This window comes from Ictalurus furcatus, chromosome 5 (genome assembly GCF_023375685.1).
Source record: "Ictalurus furcatus strain D&B chromosome 5, Billie_1.0, whole genome shotgun sequence".
NCBI classification, from domain to species: Eukaryota; Metazoa; Chordata; class Actinopteri; order Siluriformes; family Ictaluridae; genus Ictalurus; species Ictalurus furcatus.
Window position 1 is genome coordinate 10,805,096 of NC_071259.1, and position 20,052 is coordinate 10,825,147.

At 43.2% G+C, this 20,052-nt stretch overlaps 1 protein-coding gene across 1 annotated transcript in view; it reads right to left on the bottom strand.

The window, feature by feature from the left end:
- bsna (bassoon presynaptic cytomatrix protein a) overlaps positions 1–20,052 on the bottom strand; it is a 190,172-nt gene that overhangs the window by 24,966 nt on the left and 145,154 nt on the right. Inside the window, exon 4 of the mRNA XM_053624703.1 lies at positions 925–1,428. Within this exon, the coding sequence (XP_053480678.1) occupies positions 925–1,428 (504 nt within the window). The remainder of the gene's footprint in view (positions 1–924; positions 1,429–20,052) is intronic.

Sequence of the window (20,052 nt, forward strand, 5' to 3'; positions counted from 1 at the left end):
GGACATGCAAGATGAAAGTGGCAGTAAATTCAAGATGCATCAGTTCATCAGTTTCATCTGGTGTATTTGTACGATCAAACTTACGTCTTATCAATGTGCATTTAATTTTGAATGCAATAAATCTTTGACGTGCAGTTAAATAATCAAAATATAATCAATAATTATTGCTTATAACTAAGTAAGTAGAGTGGTATGGACAATAACATAAAACAGCACACAATGTTAATAATTACAAATGTGTACAGAGAAACCACAAACTAAAGTATAGGTACTTTATCAGCTTAATAATCCTTTATTTGAGTAATAGGCACCTTGTGATAGTCAGGTGTGATAGTCAGGTAGCTACATACTTTTGTACCATAAATTTCAGTAAAAACATAGAATTGCAAAAACAAACTATTAGACCATCTTTCAAGTTTTATGGGACTCCAAAGAATACTTTTAGCTGCAGAATTTAGTAGCAATCTTGGACACAAGTGCTGAAATTAATTTGAACAATTTGCTTGTTTCCACAGATCTAGAATAACTGTAGTCTGCTGAATGCTTACCTTTCATTGGCTCACTGCTGTAACGCTTACATAAATTGTAGCATGTTTCACATACGTTAGATCTATATGAGGGTAAACTGTGGTGTGTCATAAGCATATATGACTAGTGGCTGGAAACTTGCATCCTTGCAGCTGAATCATCACTTGCACTAAAATCACAGCTCGTTTTAATTTCATGCATCAATTTCATGAATCAGACACAGATTTGTTCAAACATTTTTGTATCAAATATTGTTCAAGAAATATACCAAGAATAAATAATGCTGCAATGTTATGCCTTATTTTGCATATTCTTGAACATAGGGCCTTCAAATTTTTTTTTTGAGAATTCTGAAAACTTTGCTCCATTAAACAATGCTCTGAAATACAGAATTACCTCATAGTATCTGGATCTCTGAGAGTCCCTTTTCTCATCCTTAGTTGTGGTGGTCACAGTGGGATCTGTTGTTCCTTTCTTATAAGTAGGTTTAGATTTCTCAGTGACAGCAGAACAGACATCAGGCTCATTGATCAATTTTGGCATAGACTTGTCCTTTATCTGTGATTCACTGACAGATTTAGTTGTGGTAGGAGTTGAAGAGGACTGTGAGAGGGGTTTTGTATCTCCTGCTAATTTGACTACAGTTGAAGCATCAGGAGCAGCTCCATCAGCTGGAGTTTTCTGCTGTCGCGGCATTGCATTGGGCCCTTCATGCTGATTAGTGGATACTTTCTGAGATGTTGCCTGTGGAGCAGGTTGCTGACTTGCCAGGTCTTGGTGCCGGGGTGAGCCCACTTGTTGGTGTTTTGGAGATGGATAAGGAACATGAAGAGGGGAGTCATCAAGTCCACCAGACATTAGTCTCTGGGTCTGACAGTTAAGACAGAGCCATTCTTTTTTCTGAAAAACAAATAAATAAAATAATTAAACACTGTGCACATGGAATGAAGTGTGTTAAATTATATTAAGATGGTGAAAAATAATTAAAGCACAAATAAAATAAATAAATAAAGTTCAAGGAATTTTGGCTAGAAATACAAAGGAAAATAAAACATTAACTTATGCTATGACTACTTTGTGAGAAGGTAAAATATTTATTACCACAAATCAAATCAAAGTGTATATTTATAGCCAGGTGATGCGGAAGGAAGGGGAAATTCTAGACAGAGAGGCAGGCCTGTTTTTGTCTATGATTAACACATAACTGACACAGTTACTTAATTAATGATTAAGTACTTACTAACTAAGCAGTAAGTAATCAAATGTTTCCATGGTAGTTCTTCAATAATTACTAATCAACATGATAAATTATTATGTTAACAAAAGTGTAATGACGTGTTAAACAATAACTGTTACAATAATGTTACCCATTATTATTTGTGACCCTACAAGTAAAATGGTAAATCAATGCTCTTACCTTTACTAACTAATGACTAGTATACAAAATTGGAAAAACTTACAACTTTGTCAGCATAGTAGTGATGAGTAACCCAATTCATTTAGCCACCACACTTGTTTATGTTGTATCCTGCATTAGTCAAATGATCAAGTGTACTGGGTTATGTGTTATTTTATACAACAATTTCACAACAAGTTGCCAGTAAATTACTGTAAAATTTACAGCAATTCTTTAATTGTTAATACAATTAATATACCTAAAAGCTTTGAAGCTTTGGCTAAAGCCAGTTATTTGGTCCAATATGCCTTCCAAAAATATTTCATAATCAGTCTAGTTGCATAACTACATGTGTGATCACCACAAATAATTTAATTTGTTAAGCAAGAACATGAGAGTAGTAGGAATTTATATTAATGTATTCTATTTTATAGAAAATTCACTACAGTTTATGTCGGATATTGTGCACCTCATTTTAGATGTCAAAGTCATTGTCTATTTCAAAAATACCGTGGAAGAGAGAGCAGTCACGGATACCTGGCACTGATGCACGTCACTTATTTAGCTAATTATAGGCTACAGTGAATGCCTTACAAAAGTGCCATCTGTGATGTGCTAAAAATGAGGGCGGGAGAGAGAGAAACAGAAAAGAAGGACATTTTCACAAATGTATACAAAGGTATGACAATTAATTGTGTACTAGGTTGATATCAGTTGCAAAACTATTTGAGGTGAGATAATCTTGGCATCCTGATATATTTTCTGTCAGGGGAAGATCAGCATTTTTGAAACCCACTGTAAATAGGTCACAGATGTGGGTCAGTACAGGCTATGAAAGGTGTATCTTAAAACTGCAATCTGACTTTTATGATGTCAGAGTATTGTATTCTATATCTCATATCAACTTTTAATTAAAACACAAAAAAATATATGTACACTAAGTTTATTTATTAGAAGTGTACAACTAACTGAATTAGTTTAATTTACCACCTGACATATTCACAGCAACCTTTCATAAAGTTTCAGCAGGTATGTTCTGTTCTTTGTGAGTCCTTTTTTAACTGGTGGAACATGCTGTTATCACGGCCATGCACTGTGCTGTTTTATGCATCTGGATTCATATGAAAAAAGTGGCTCTAAAAAGTGGATTACTTGCTGAGTTCAGAACTAGGACTTGGTTTGGTGGTTCACAGCAAGGCTTTGATTTAACTGAGTTCAATTTTAAGCACAAGGTTTAATTCTGGTATCTCATCAGTGCATGTAAGGCATTCTTCTTGCATTTAATAGGATTACACTCCTACTAGCACAGTACAGAAGACCTGACAGCAGAGTAGACAAAGCTAACATGGAGAGAGAGAGAGAGAGAGAGAGAGAGAGAGAGAGAGAAGGAGGGGTGGAGGAGCAATGGGAATGCTGGCAGTGTTCCATGTAATTACAGGCTGTCACTTTGATCATTTTTTTCCCTTCCTCCCTTCCTCCACCTATCTTTCTGCTCTCTTTAACATCAGATCAAGAAATATGTTACTAACACAAATAACTGCACAAATAAGTGCACAAATAACTGTTATAATCATCATCATCATCATCATCACTACCAAGATCAAATGGGAGAATTAAGTTTTTTTGTGTAATTGAGCTGCTGTAACGATTGAATTTCCCCTGTGTGGGATCAATAAAGTTTATCTTATCTTATCTTAATATGCTGTAATCTAAAGAATATACTCTCTCTGCCTTTGCATGCCATTAAATCATCAAAAGTGTACAAAATTTTTCTTTGTTACATTATCAGTATTTTGATAGCACTTATATTTAATACAGTACTGTGAAAAAGTATCAACTGATTTCTTCTGTTTGTGTGGATATCTCATATTAAATAGTTTTAGATCTTCAAACGAAATACAACATGAAACAAAGGTAACCTGAGTAAACACACAATACTGTTGACCCTTATTGATGCAAGAGAGGCCTGTAGTTCCTTTGATATTGTCCTTGGCTCTTTTATGACATCCTTGATGAGTAGTTGCTGTGCTCTTGGAGGAATTTTGGAAGGTTGGCCACTTCTGGGAAGGTTCACTACTGTGCAGATTGTTTTTCATTTGGAGATAATGGCTTTCACCTTAGTCCTTTGGAATCCCAGAAACTTGGAAATAATTTTGCAACTCTTCCCAAACTGATTGACATACATCACCTACTTCCACATCATTTCTGGAATTTTTCAGTTTTGGCATAGAGTGTTACTGGGTAAGACCTTTTAACCAACTTCATGCTGTTGAAAAAGTCCTATTTAAGTTTTATCTTAGATTTTGTTTTTATTTCTGAAACAACTTATGAGATATACACAAAACACAGAAGAAATCAGCAAATACTTTTCACAGCACTGTACAAAAAATGTCTCATGAGTGGTGAGGATTTGATGCATGGGTGAAGCAAAACAAGTCTCACTTAGCATTTAGTGCATGGGAGAAGTACAACTACAACATTACAAGCATTTAGAGAAGACACCAGTAAAAGAGTACTTATAATTACAAGTCCAACAACTTCTTTGATATTGCACAACTTTCCAGTTGTTTTGAATATATATTTGTTTGTAGACTGCATCTGGAAACCATCTGGGTTACCCATGTAACCCTGTTACCTGAGAAGTGAGCTTCACACTGTGGGAAGCACCCTTGCGCATGACCGGTATCTGAAGCTTGTGTAACATCATGCCTATTTATAGGCTTGCCGTGACCAGGTGATGTGGCAATTAAAAGTGTCACTTGAGATATATATATATATATATATATATATATATATATATATATATATATATATATATATATATATATATATATATATATATAACAGCACCACTGAACTGTGATGTCAGCCTCTATTATTTAAGGGGAAGACACAATTCACTGGCATGCCCCAGTATGACAAAGCTACGCAACATCTCGGTTCCTTCTCAGAGAACAGAGTTACATGGGTAACCCAAACGTTACCTTTCAAAGGGAACTCAATGTTGCATGAGCTTCATGCTGTGGGAACAAGAATACCCACTCTGTCATACTGAGGGCATGGCCTGTTCAAAAGATATGAGCCTGAGGGTCACTGCAAGACATTGGAGCCTAGGGTGGCATGTATATCCAGGCTGTAATATTGAATGAATGTGTGCAGCGTAGATCACCCTGCCACAGCACACACATCCTGTAAGGGTACCCCTTTGGACAAAGCCTTCCTGGAGGCGACCACCCTAGTGGAATGAACCCTTATGCCCAGAGACGTAGCGAGACTGTACACCTCATAAGCGATAGAGATTGCTTCCACTATCCAGTTAGAGATGCGCTGCTTCGACACAGCATCACCTCTACTGTCGATGCCAAAGCAGACCAGAAGCTGCTCTGACTTACGCCAATGGCCAGAGCGGTGGACGTAAGAACATAGAGTGCCCTTACTGGACATAGAAGGTGCAACTTCTCTTGTTCCGGTGTGAGGAATGGAGGAGGGCAGAAAGCCTGCAACACTAATGGCTGGGCAGCAGACATAGGCAGTTTAGGAATATAATCCGGCTTAGGATATAGGAAGGCCTTGGCTAATCCAGGGGCAAAATCAAGGCAGGAAGGAGCAACAAAGAGAACTTGTAGGTCTCATACTCGCTTGAGAGATGTCAGGGTGAGTAGAAGAGCTACCTTTAGAGTCAGAAGCTTCACTGAGGCTGACTCTAAGGGCTCAAATGGGGCACCTGACAGACCTTCCAGGAACATAGAAAGGTCCTAGGAAGGTATGTATGTTCTGTAGATGGGCCTCAACCATCTCGCACCAAGCATAAACCTCGATGTTAGAGAATGCTTCCCCACAGTGGCTCCATCAATAGGGGCATGGCTGGTCGAAATGGTGGCCACATAGACCCTGATTGTAGAAGGAGCCAACCCTGCTGAGAAACATCCTTGTATGAACTCGAGGACTGTAGCTATTGTGCAGTTTACTGTGTGTAGCTGACGTTCCTCACAACACAAGAGAAAAAGTCGCCACTTCAGCGCATACAATTTCCTCGTGGATGGTGCTCTAGCATTCAACATGGTCTCTACAACCTCAGTTACAAGACCAGAATCTATGAGCTGGTACCCTCAGGGGCCAGATCCACAGTTTCCATAGTTCCAGCTGAGGGTGATAAATCAGCCCTCCGGCTTGAGACAGTAGATTCCTGTGGATGGGAATCTTCCAAGGAGTGCCGTCTAGCTGGGATATTATCTCTGAGAACCATATTCGAGTCACCCAATAAGGTGCTACTAGCCGCAAACGTAGATGGGCTTGGCGAACACTTGCTAGAACTTGTGGGAGCAGAGCGATAGGGCGGAAAGTGTACAGACATGACCTCGGCCACTTGTGCACCATGACGTCGAGCTCCAATTGTGCAGGAGGAGTGAGGGCAAACCACAGCGGGCAGTGTCTCCTCGAGGGCGAACACATCCACTTCCGCTAGGCCAAACCTCCGCCATATGGACTCCACCACTTGAGGATGGAGCCTCCAACCCCTTGCCTTGACAGGATGTCTGACCCCATATTCCCGCTGCCCAGAATGTACATTGCACTCACTGACAAAAACTTTCACTCCGCCCAGAGAATAATTAGTTGCGCCTGCCTGAACAGGGGGTGCGAACATAACCCTCCCTGGTGGTTGATATATGAGACCACTGCTGTGTTGTCTGTAATAACTAACACATGGTGACCTCTCAATTGAGGAAGAAAGTATTTCAATGCTAGAAATACGGCCTGCATCTCTAGGCGATTTATATGTCACTCCAGATGAGGGCCTCTGCAGAGACCATGAGCTGGACAGCCATCTAAGACCACACCCCAGCCCATGAGTTTTCTGTCATTACCATACTGCGATAAGGAGATGCCCCTAGAGTGTGACCCGAGGCTAGAAACCTCCAAATTCTCGTATTGCCACGTGACACTGATTACTCTTAGAGGTTTCATCCTTGGATGAAACCCCCGATTTTTCAGCCACCACTGAAATGGTCTCATGTGCAATAGGCCCAATGGTACGACATTAGTCTATCAACTTATCATAGCTGAATCCCATATAACCTCTAGAAAAGTTGTTCATTGCACTGAAGAAAGCATACTTTTTTTGAGGTTCAACCTGAGCCCCAAATGCTTCATGTGGGTGAGAACAACATCTTGATGTTGAATCAGCAGTTCCTTGGCTTGTACTAGAATTAACCAGTCTTCCTGGTAGGTTAATACACGGATGCCCTGGAGTCGCAAGGGAGCCAGAGAGGCACCCATGCACTTTGTGAAGGTGCAAAGGGATAAACCTAAGGGAAGAACCCGATATTGGTACACATTGCCTCCAAATGCGAACCTCAGGAACTTCCTGTGATGGGGCCATATTTCTATGTGAGAATGCGCGTCTTTTAGCTCTTCTGTCACAGACCAGTCCTCGAACTGAATCTGTGGAACTATAAATTTGAGCATCTGCATTTTGAACCTGTTTGTCTGAAGAGTACGGTTCAGATGACGCAAATCTAAAATTGGCCGCATACACCTCTCTTTTTTGCGGAACAAAAAAAAACATCCATCCAAAAAAAAAACAATAAAAACATCCCTCCCTCAGGGAACGGAAGCCCTATAGAAGTAATGGGGGCTAACTGCACTAACAACCTCATGTCCCCTTATACATCCCTCCACAGCCCCTCAGGATCGCTCCTTCTTTGTCTGCTTGACCTTTATGATCATTCTCAGATCAGGCCTATTAGCAGGCTGTGACTGTGGCCGCCCAGTACCCCTGGCTCTCCATGGGGGGTGGCGGGCTGCCACTTGCCTTCCTCGCACTAGCGCTGGGAGTAGATGAGTGGATGTCCGGGCAAACTCAACGCGACGGGGAAGGAACTGGCTGAACGATGCCGTATATTGAGCTCACTCGGCAGATCTGCTTGGTAGGCCTGCAACACTTCCATTGTAAGCAGTGACCCACAATCAAGACCCACTGCTGCATAGGTCTTGCCCACCAATGCCGAGGTGTCCTTTCATGGCTTGGATCTCAAGGCTGGCCCCTTTAAATTATTTGCTAGGGATGCACCGAATGTTCGGCAACCGAAATTATTAAATAAGTGAAAAGGCAGAATAAATTTGACCAAACAATGACCTGTTTAATGACATGACCAAATAGCCTAGCAACCAGAGCGAGACGTGCGATTGTCACGACCTCGATGAGGGGGCGCGCACATGCACGAGCTACGTGCTCTTCGGATGTTTACTGTGCGTTTGTTTTGCTACAGACAGTTACATTCTTTCAGCAGTCAGTTATAGGCCTAACATATCCTATTCAAGGGGGGCTCAAAGATGACCACATAAAAATATTTTTATTTTACTCATTTATTTATTTAAAGTTATATTGTGCCTTGTTGGTAGCCTATGCCTGCTGGAATGAAAAAAAAAAATTCAGTGTTAAATAAATATTTTGAAATTTTAGTTTTTGTAATTGATTTTTTTCCTTGAAAAGCGAGACAAAATAGTAAAAAACACATTTTGACTATTTAATTTATGCAATGGTGAAAAAAATGGCAAAATAAATGGAAAAAACGCAAAAAAAAACGTGTTGGTATTTGGCCTTCGGCTTTCGGCCAGGTTTTTCATTATATTCGGTTTTGGCTTCGGCCAAGAATTTTCATTTCGGTGCATCCCTATTATGTGCCATCGATGGAGAGAGGTAGCTCGCAAATGCCTTCTCCACCTTCGGCATAGCTAAATAGCCATGCCGTTCATTCCCCACAATGGCCGAATAATCCGACACTGAGGGGTTATAAATACGGCTAGTGTATGCTTTTCCTAGAAGCATGATTTCATCATGTACTTCTGGAAAAAAAGGGAGTTTTCTGTAGTGTGAGGGAGATTTATTTTCACTAGGGAGAGAGTGCTTGTCCAGCCTGCTATGAGCCACCTCGTCTTCCCCAGGCCAGTCTATATTTAGTTTTTCAACTCCCTTACTAAATCACTTCAAGCAGCTGTTTATATGCTTGAGAGCTGCTCTCTGTTTTGGGTGCAATGGCACCGCCTTCTGGCTCTTTGGAGTCAGAGAGGTTGTTTTTTCTGGCTTTCCATAGCGGAAGTAGGAGTCACAAAATCCAGCGGAGAGCAGGACCCTGAAGACAGAGCAATACATAGAGCAGCGCTCATCTCTGGCTCCTCTTCCAGATCCATACAATATCCCCAGGACCTGAGCCAGCAGGGGACAGCCCAGATCCGCGAGGCTCTGAAACCCAACTCCCTTCAGCCGAGAAGAGCGGAGCTGCCTAATTGTAAGGCTTTCACAATGCACACAGTCAGACTTGTTGAGGCTGCCCTGGTGTGCTCCATCCTAGACAGTTCACACAGAAAGTGTGTCCCCCCATGATGAAATGGGAGCAAGGCATGACACACTTACTGAATTCTCTCACTCATATTTTTGTCTATCTCTTTTTTTTAAAGGACAGAAAAGTAAAGAGATTTTTCTTTAGTTTTTTTGAAATAGATCTTTTTGCTCGCTGAAGACAATAAGGCACGGTTCACAGGTGCCAATTTTATATCACGCAGTGTGCTTAACTGCCACGTCACCTGATCACGGCAGGCCTATAATTAGGCACAATGTTACGCAAGCTTCAGAAACCGGTCACGCGTGAGGCCACTTCCCACAGCGCGAAGCTCGCGCAATGTTCCTTGTGTCGATTATGCAACAGATAGATGGTTAATATCTCAAACATTTTATACTAGCTAGAGCTATACAGTGTCCTAGAACTGTGACATACATGTGATTTTAAATTGTGCTTCACTGCAAATTCTTCACAAAGATTTCCACAAACTTTTTCTTTTTTCAGAACATAATATATGTGTTTCTGTACAAAATGAGAAGCTGCTCTTTAGTGGCTCTCCTTTACCTCAAGTGCCTGCTTAAGTGTATTGACCAACCCAACCATTGTTTATAACTATTAAGATGTACTGCCATATATCTTCTCTCTGCGGCATCATAGTGAGAGAGGAAGAATGAGAGAGAATTTAAACACAACCCCCATCCAATCAACCAGTTCAATGAGCCATCAGTATTGGACTGTTAGTCGTGGAGAAATATAGAACCATATAGATTTATATTTTTCATGTCCTTACACTACAGAGAGGCTCAACACAAACAGAGAAAGAAATCACCTGCGATGCTCCTCCCATACGGAATTCTGTAGTAAAAGGATATATGGGGTGAACCCACATTTAAATCACCCATTATAGCAGTTTGGTTTGCATAGATAAGTGCATAACACATTCAGCAATGCCTTGAAAGTAGACACATTTAAAAGCAAATAAAGTTTCTACAGCTGACTGAAAACCAAGTACAGCCTAAATGGAAATGCTGAACAATACAGGCAGAATTTGTATAATTAGATGTCTTAACTAAAGCAGTAGGAGCTAAATGGTTGTGCTAGTGACTAATTGGTCACATGTCAATAAAACAATATGATTTAAAATACTTTTATTTAGAACTTATTTTAGAAGTTAAAACATGTTCAATGTTTGGAATTGTTTTAATAAAATAAATAAATAAATAAAAGATTACTGTCTCTGATGTGGGTAACATTACATCACAAAGGCTAGGGTGACCATATTCTGGTTTTCCTAAGAGGACATTTATTTATTTATTTATTTATTTATTTATTGGGGGGGGGGGGGGGGGGACTTGGTAGCATTCAAAACAGTGTGAAGCAGTGTGTGTATCACAAACCTCTAATCGGCACGGAAGCAGAAGCGGGTGGCAGGTGTAGAGCGTGGTATCGGGAAGTTCAAGAAACGTAGTCGTAAGACAGGCAATGGTCAAGCGATTGGACGAACAACACAAACGGGGTCAGGCAGAGAGCGTAGTCGAAACCGGAAACAAGGGTCGAGGATCACGAGAAGACTAACTAACTAGATCGGCTTGGTAACGCAGAGAAACGAGTTGACTGAACGTATACTTCGCATTGACTCTATGTGAATGACATCCCTAAGTACTAGCGGTGAGAGTGTGTGTGTGTGATTGGTGCCAGGTGTGTCTGATCAGAACTCCGGGGATGGTGAGCGCATGCGTGCATGAGAAGTGAGTGTTGCATCTTGGGAAATTGAGTTCTGATCTGACTGAGCTGTGACAGTGTGTTTGTATGAATGCAGATTTTAATACACTGAAAAAAACACACTATTAGCATCACATAAGCCGGTTGTCCATCAATTTCCAGAGGGGTCGGAGGAGTTTCAGATGGTACTTCTGTAGTTAATGGACCGTTGACAACAGGTTTGAGACGTGATACGTGGAATGAGGGGGAGATGCGGCTGTGTCGTGGCAGTTCCAGACGGTAAGTGACTTCATTGATTCGCTTGAGGATCTTGAATGGTCCAGTGTATCTTGGCGTTAGTTTTTTTATGAGGTTGTCTTAAGTCCTTGGTGGACAACCACACCCTATGGCCTGGTTGGTAATTAGGGTGTTCGTTGTGGTGGCGATCTGCTTTGCGCTTGTATGTGTCTGTGGTCTCTTTCAGGCGTCGGTGGGTGTCAGCCCAGACACGCTCACTACGTTCAAACCATTGGTCAATGGCAGGAGCTGCGGTGGGAGTCGCGTTTCATGGGAACAGTGGAGGTTGGTAACCTAGTACGCACTGGAAAGGAGTGAGATTGGTAGCCGAATGACGTAGTGAATTTTGGGCGTACTCAGCCCATGCCAGAAACTTGCTCCAATCCTCGGGGTTATTGGCACAGAAACTACGGAGGAATTGCCTCATTCCTGATTGATTCGTTCAACTTGTCCGTTGGCTTGTGGGTGATATCCGGAGGTGAGATTCACTGTTACTCCCATCTTAGTCATGAAGCTGGACCACACTCTGGAAGTAAACTGCGGGCCCCTGTCACAGATAATCTCCTCCGGAATGCTGAAATATCTAAAAACATGCTGGAATAGAAGTTCGGCTGTCATGAAGGCGGTGGGGAGAGCGGGTAATGGAATAAAACGTACGGACTTGGAAAACCGGTCCACTGTGACTAGAACTGTGGTATTTCCTTGGGATCTTGGTAAATCCGTTACGAAGTCAACTGATATGTGTGACCATGGGCGTTCGGGTATGGGTAAGGGCTTGAGCCTCCCAGCTGGGAGAGTCCAAGGTACCTTATTCTGTGCGCAAGATGAACAGGATGCCACCACCTTGTGTATATCTCTCTCCATATTGGACCACCAGCACTTCTCTTTTAGGAGATGGTGTGTGCGCTGTGCCCCTGGATGCCCTGTACCGAATACCGTGTGCGCCCAGATGATGAGTTCTTGACGGTACTCTTCGGGTACAAATAGTTTGTTCGGGGGACATTTTACGGGTACTTGCGACTGGGGACTCTCCTCTAGTTCCTGGTCCAGATCCCACTCTAGCGCATTGATGATACATGAAGGATGGATGATATACTCCTCATGCTCGTTGACACGTTCTGTGTGGTCGAGACGAAACAGGGCATCAGCTTTTATGTTCTTGGATCCTGGTTTGTATGATAACATGAAGTGAAACCTGGTGAAGAACAGGGCCCATCGGGCATGGCGTGGTGTGAGTCTCTTTGCAGTGCGAAGATACTCCAGGTTCTTATGGTCTGTGAAGATGACAAAGGGATGTGTAGCCTCCTCTAACCAGTGTCTCCACTCCTCCAGCACTAACTTAACTGCCAAGAGTTCACGATTTCCCACATCGTAGTTTCTCTCAGAGGGGGAAAGCTTTCGCGAGAAGAATGCCACTGGATGGAGCTTTGGCCTCTCTCCGAACCACTGGGATAAAATGGCTCCTACCCCGGTCTCTGACGGGTCCACCTCCACTATAAACGGTCTAGATGGGTCCGGATGTTTGATGATGGGTGCAGTAGTGAAGGCTTTCTTGAGCTTGTCGAAGGCGGTTTGGGCGGTTGGATTCCATGACAGACGTTTGGGTTTCTCCTTTAGCAGGGACATTAGGGGGTTGGCGATGGCACTGAAATTCCTAATAAACCTTCTGTAGAAGTTTGCAAACCCCAGAAACCTCTGTAGTTCCTTGATCGTCGTGGGTGTGGGCCAGTTTACCACTGCCTGGACCTTTTCTTGGTCCATGGAGATCCCTTCGGGGCTGATGATGTATCCCAGAAACGCAATGGTGGTTCTATGAAATTCGCATTTCTCGGCTTTAACATATAACTGATGATGGAGCAGTCGTTGTAGAACTTGGCGGACATGGTGAACATGTTCCTCCCGGGAGTTAGAATATATTAGAATGTCATCTATGTAGGTGATCACATGGCGTCCCAACATGTCACGTAACACGTCGTTAATTAGACATTGGAAGACCGAGGGAGCGTTAGAAAGCCCATACGGCATGACCTGATACTCCTAGTGACCTGAAGTTGTGCTGAACCCAGTCTTTCTTTTAACTCCTTCTCGAATCCGGACCAAGTTGTATGCACTGCGTAAGTCCAGTTTCGTGAAGATGGTGGCAGTGCGTAGTTGTTCCAGAGCGGCTGGTACTAGAGGTAGTGGGTAACGGTACTTGACGCAACACCGGTTTAGTCCCCGGTAATCGATGCATGGTCGTAAACCTCCTCCCTTCTTCTCTTCGAAGAAAAACCCCGCTGATGCTGGAGAAGTAGATGGTCGTATATAACCTTGGTGCAATGCTTCCTGAATGTACTCCTCCATGGCTTTTTGTTCAGTTACTGTTAATGGATAGACTCTCCCTCGCGGTGGTGTAGTGCCTGGAAGCAAATCGATTGCGCAGTTGTAACCTCGATGAGGAGGTAGTCCACTAGCCTTCTTTTTAGTGAATACTTCAATGAGGTCATGGTAAACACTGGGGATCAGAACGTTGTCTGCAATGTCAGGGCTCTCAACGGATGTGGACGCTAAGGTGATCACAGGTACAGTGATTGATGCAGTGAGCTGACCAGCGAGTGATCTCCCTTTGATTCCATGAAATTTGTGGGTTGTGATGTTCAAGCCAAGGAAGACCGAGAACCACTGGATGCCGGGCCGTCACAATGACATGGAACGTAATTTTTTCCTGATGAAGAGCGCTGGTGCGGAGGTTAATAGGTTCGGTGCAGTGGATGATTAAACCATCTCCAATGGGGGCTCCATCAATGGCTTGGACATGGCTGGGGGTGCTGAGAGGACGAACGGGGATGTTGTATTGGTGTATGGTCTCTTGGTCGATGGAATTCCCCGCCGCTCCAGAGTCGATCAGCGCCTCTAAAATACAGGAAACACCTGAGTATTCTAATATAACTGGTAATACAAATGCAGACTGAACTGAGTACTGGGCAATGGGTTCTAAACTCTCCCCTGACTGAGGTCGTTTGGGAGTTTTGGTTTCCCCTCGGGTGGAGCACTGTTTGAGAGGGCATTGTTGCACGAAGTGGCTCTTCTCGCCGCAGTAGAAACAACAATGTTCGCGGCGCCGTCGTTCTCTCTCCTGCATGCTCATCCGAGTCTGTCCCAGCTGCATGGGTTCACCAGGGCTCTCAGACGCTGGTACTTCTGCCTCGCTGCGTATGGAGCGGCGGCTCCGTAGTAGACGAACCAGGCGTATAGCTAAGTTAATGAGTGAGTCGAGAGTCAGCTGATCATCGCGACACGCCAGCTCCGTTACGATGTCGGCATTTAACCCCCGGCGAAACATGGTCTTTAGAGCGGGTTGATTCCATCCACTCCTAGCGGCCACAGTACGAAATTCAAGAGCGTAATCCGCCGCACAACGTGATCCCTGCGTCAAGGATAATAATTCCTCCCCAGTCTCCCGGTTGTCTGGAGAATGATCGAATACAGTGCGGAAACGTGATGTCAGCTGATCATATGTGCTGATGACGTTCCCTTCCTGTTCCATTTCCGCTGTGGCCCAGAGGAGAGCTCTCCCGGTTAAGAGTTCCATGAAGTGGATTATTTTCCGATTCTCCGTCATGTCTGTGTACGGTGAACAAAACAGGGAGCACTGGAGTAAAAAAACCTCGGCAGCGTGCCGGATCTCCGTCGTACTTCTCCGGCGCTGGAGTGGGAGGTAAGCGTGTGGTCGGTGCCGTAGAAAACTGCGCGGTTTGGTTTAGCCGAGCTACCTGCTCAGTCAGGCTTGCGAGACGGTGATCATGGTCACTAATCATCCGGCCATGTCCCTCGATGGCTTGCGGCCAACGGGGATCTCCCGCTGCTTCCATTGGAAGGCGAAGTACTCTGTCACGAACCTCGAATCGGCACGGAAGCAGAAGCGGGCGGCAGGTGTAGAGCGTGGTATCGGGAAAGTTCAAGAAACGTAGTCGTAAGACAGGCAATGGTCAAGCGGTCGGATGAACAACACAAACGGGGTCAGGCAGAGAGCATAGTCGAAACCGGAAACAAGGGTCGAGGATCACGAGAAGACTAACTAACTAGATCGGCTTGGTAACGCAGAGAAATGAGTTGACTGAATGTATACTTCGCATTGACTCTATGTGAATGACATCCCTAAGTACTAGCGGTGAGAGTGTGTGTGTGTGATTGGTGCCAGGTGTGTCTGATCAGAACTCCGGGGATGGTGAGCGCATGCGTGCATGAGAAGTGAGTGTTGCATCTTGGGAAATTCTGATCTGACTGAGCTGTGACAGTGTGTTTGTATGAATGCAGATTTTAATACACTGAAAAAAACACACTATTAGCATCACATAAATATATATAAATAAAATTGGTTTCACATTTTTTCCTACATTCTTTTTAATGACAATGGAATAAAATAAAATATTACTTGTTACTTGTGTGCCTTCTGCGATCATTGATCATTTACACATTTGAATGACCATGTAATATGATACAATGTGATAACACGAAATGAAAAATGACCCTATATAGTCATGGATAATGTTTCAACTCAGGACAGTTGTCATTTGCTGCTATTGTCAAGCAACTGTTTGATGTCATACACAACAGTGCTTTGCCTTTGTGTGTTTGCTGAGAGTAGGCTAATAATTGAAATGCAGGAATTTGGCCGATAGTTGCTGCAAGCCTTTTATAATCAACCAATTGGTGTGCAAGAAGGTGGGAATTACAGAGAGGAGTTAAAGCAATGCAAACATGTGCACACATGATGCAGTATTAAACCATAAGCACATGAAAAAATTAAACTAAAGCCGAATCCTGGATAGTTTCTCAAATGTAGAAACCCTGGCCTGACGCTTTTTATTTTGGTCTAAAAAAAAGAGGATGTATGGTCACCCTAAAAAAAGCATTTCAGAGAACAATGTGTGTTCATTTCTACCAAATTAAACTAGTAGCTGTCTATATTGTGTTATGTCAAAAGATTAATTTCTTTGGTTTTAAATTAAAAAATTGTAATCTTGATAGTTGTCAGGTCAACTCCATTTTCAAACTCCAACTCCAAGAATACACCGCAGCCTACAAACATGTTTGCCACAGACTACAACTCCATACCCTGCAATACAAGCATGTTCTCTGAGTTTTAATCAATCACATCTGTTGCCTATTACAGACACACACACACACACACACACACACACACACACACTAACCTTTATAAGAATCCACAAAGTCTTTCATTCACAAAGTCTTTGCGAATTAACATTCAGCAGTACTTTGACTTACCAAGCCTTTTGTTTCATTTATTTATTTATTTAATTTTTTTTTGGGACTCCGTGATTGTTTCTCATTTTTTGCTCTCTCTGGTTTTGCCACGATATCCTGTTTGCTGATCGCCTGACCCTTTGCCTGCCTTGACCTTGAACTTGCCTTACATATTAAATTTGTTTGCTGGATTTTTCTTAAAAACCTGTTTCAACTACTTTTGCATCCATTTCAGACTCTCCTACTGTGACAGATTACTTTGCCATCACGTTGGATGCACAGGAGAATCAGAATTGCGACAGGCTCTCACTGCACATGGACAGATACTGGGAGAGCAACAGCAGCATCTGGCAGATCTCAACAACAATATCAACCTCCTTTTTCAAGCTTTCTCTGCCAACACTGCACTTGGCGCTCCAGCTCCCATCCCCACATTCTGAGCACCCACGCCCACACTTTAAAAAACTCGCTGCCGATGCATCACTATGTAAGGGATTTCTTTTACAATGCTCCTTATGTTTCGCCTATCACAGGGGTACTGTACGTCTGAATCTGAGAAGATTGCACGTTTCATGAATTTGCTCACTGACAAAGCCTTAAAGTGGGCTATGGCTTTGTAGGAAGTTGGAGGCCAGCCGATGGCTTCCTATGAACTATTCACAGACATGTTTCACCAGGTTTTTGACCATTCGTCCAAGAGAATGGAAGTAGGTGAACTACTCCTCACATTATGCCAAGGTCCGCGTAGAATGTTTACTCTCAAATTTCGCACTATTGCGGCTGGAAGTGGATGGAACGCTGCTCTCAAAGCCACATTTTGACAGGGTTTTAACCCCGAAGTGCTCACAGAAATGGCATGGCGCGATGAAATGGCAGTCACTATTGAGAGGTAAAGAGCCTGCTGGGGGCGATCGGCCATTCAGAACCCATGCAGCTTAGGTGCACCAAGATCAGCAAGGTGGAGAGAGAAAGGATACACCCACCGATGCTTCTACTGTGGCAGTGCCGACCATCTCATTGGACTCTGTCCTCTGCGCCTCAGACCTGCAGTTAAACCAATGCCACCCTCAAAGTAGCTGTACACCCTGCTATGAAACTGTGGCATACACCAGTCTACCTTTCTCCAATCTTTCACTCTGACAGTCTAAGTGCAACTCTCAAGTGTGGTCTCTCTATTAACAGCACTAATCAACTCTGGGTCGGCGGATAACTTCATGGATCTAGAAACCGTCACCCGCCTCAACATTCCCATCCACCGTCTGTCTCGTCCGTTGAGAATCCATGCTATTGACAAAGGACCCATCGGAGGAGGCATCATTGAATTCTGCACTCTAACCCTCCTGTTTGTGCACTACATGAAGAAGAAATCTCATACCTGGTAACAGTGACCATTAAGCACCCATCATCTTGGGTTTCCCCTGGATGCATTTCCACAACCCCCCAAATTTCCTGGTGGCGCAGGGAACTCACCCAATGGTCAAACTACTGCCAACTACAATGCCTTCAGTTACCACAGTTCTGTCTAGCATCTATATCAGTGGAGAGTCCGGAACAGCCTGTACCCATAGTCATTCCCTCTCAGTACCTGTTGTGCCCAATTTTCCAAAAAGTTGAACACTGCCAAATTTTAAAGTCAAATACTTGCATCAGCTTGTGGACGAAGAAAAACACAAAGAACCATGAGTGAAAAAGCAAGGGTCCAAGTTTATTGTTCACCAACACGAGATCCACACAGTGATATGAATTCCTTTTAGTCTGGGCTTCCTTTTTATACAGTTTGCTATCCCTTGGGTCTGCCCCCTAATTTGCACTTTCCCAATATGTATGAGTTTTGGTTTCTTCCATTCCCAGTATGTTTAGTTAAAGTTTTTTTCCAGCCCAATAGGTTTTCATTTCAGGTTTTTCTCATGCCCTTAAGTTTGGCTTTTTTCAATTTCCCTTTTTTAAAAACCTCATCAGCTCCCTAGGGCATTATCATTTTGGCCATCAATGAGTGAGGACCTTGACCTTTTTCAAGGACCTTATCTCCCGTTGCTTTTCACTATGGGTGAGGTGCATACATTTTACTCGTTTTCTGCAATCATCGCTATTGTCTTCTTCTTATCATTATATGTCTAGTATGTGAGTGTTAGTAACTTATTCTTCTATTCCTTATATTTAATCCTGCGTGTGTGTGTGTGTGCATGTCTGTAGCACTTCATGTAATGCCTAAGCCAGAGTGGCTTCCTCTGTGTGGGAGAATGTAACCATATTCTTTTTGTTGTTGTTTACTTTTTCATCTGGGCAACGTCCTTTTCTCCCTCCTTCCTTCCAGGACACAGGCCTGGACCTAAACAAACGCTATCAATTAGCTCACCTTTCAGCATATCTGTCTGTTAGTTGAAGCCCTCGCCGCTGAACCTGGTGTTTCTGGTCTCCCCCCGCCTTACGTTACCAGATAACACCTGCCACGGTTTCTGTGGATGTTTCTACTCAGACACAATTGTTTTTTTTGTTTTTTTTGTCTAGATATCCCTCTGATGAAAACGTGGCTATCTCTGGGGTTGACCTTGGCTTTAGCCCTGTTCCAGTTCTCTCAGTCCCACGCCATATTCTCCCTGCAGCTTAGAGTATTCTCACGCCTCTTCCCCATGCTCTCTGTTACGCCACGGCCAGCAGATGGCACTGCGGCACGGCTTCTGACTGGTCACATGACTCTTTTGTTTTCGTTCGCTTCCCGCTTAGACATTGAATTAAGTTTGATCATGTCTCTGATTTGCCCCAGGTGTCCATGTTTTGGTTTGATTATGTTTGCTATTTAAACCCCTCGTGTGACTGCGCACTTGGCACAGTATTATAGTTGGGATGGTTTGTACCAAACGGCTGATGTGATTCCCGGTTATGTTTGATTACGATAGTGAATGCGTTAGCATGCTAAGCGGTCTGGTTTCATGCCCTGCTCTAGTTTCAAGCCACGATACCAGTTTCTTGTTTTCCTGGTGAAGACTGTGTTTCCTGTGTTTGTTTGTCTACTGTTAATAAAGACCTGCACTTGCATCCGCCTCCAGTCCCGATTTGTAACACTCTGTGCCCTTCATTCCTGTATTCTCCTAAGAATTATTCTCCCATGAGCCCTGTGACCTGACCTATGTTACCCTCTATCTGCAAAAAAACCCCCGTATTTCCACATGCGTGTCTCTCTTGTGTTTTTTCTATCGTAATTTTCATCCAACATACCATGATCTCCTTGAACTTTTCAGTAAAGCCAAAGCCAGTGGTTTACCCCTGAACTGTCCCTATGATTGTGTTATTGAACTAGTTCCAGGAAGCATGCCTCCACATAACAGGATATACCCCCTTTCTATCAACAAACAAAAAGCTATGGAGGAATATATTCGAGAAGCACTGCAACAGGGATACATTCACCCTTCATGTCCTGTTTCTGTTTTTTGGTGGAGAAGGGGGAAGACTCTGGTCATGCATAGATTATCGTGGACTGAATCAAATCACTGTGTAATACCGTTATCCACTACCCCTGGTTTCAGCAGCACTCAACAACTTCTT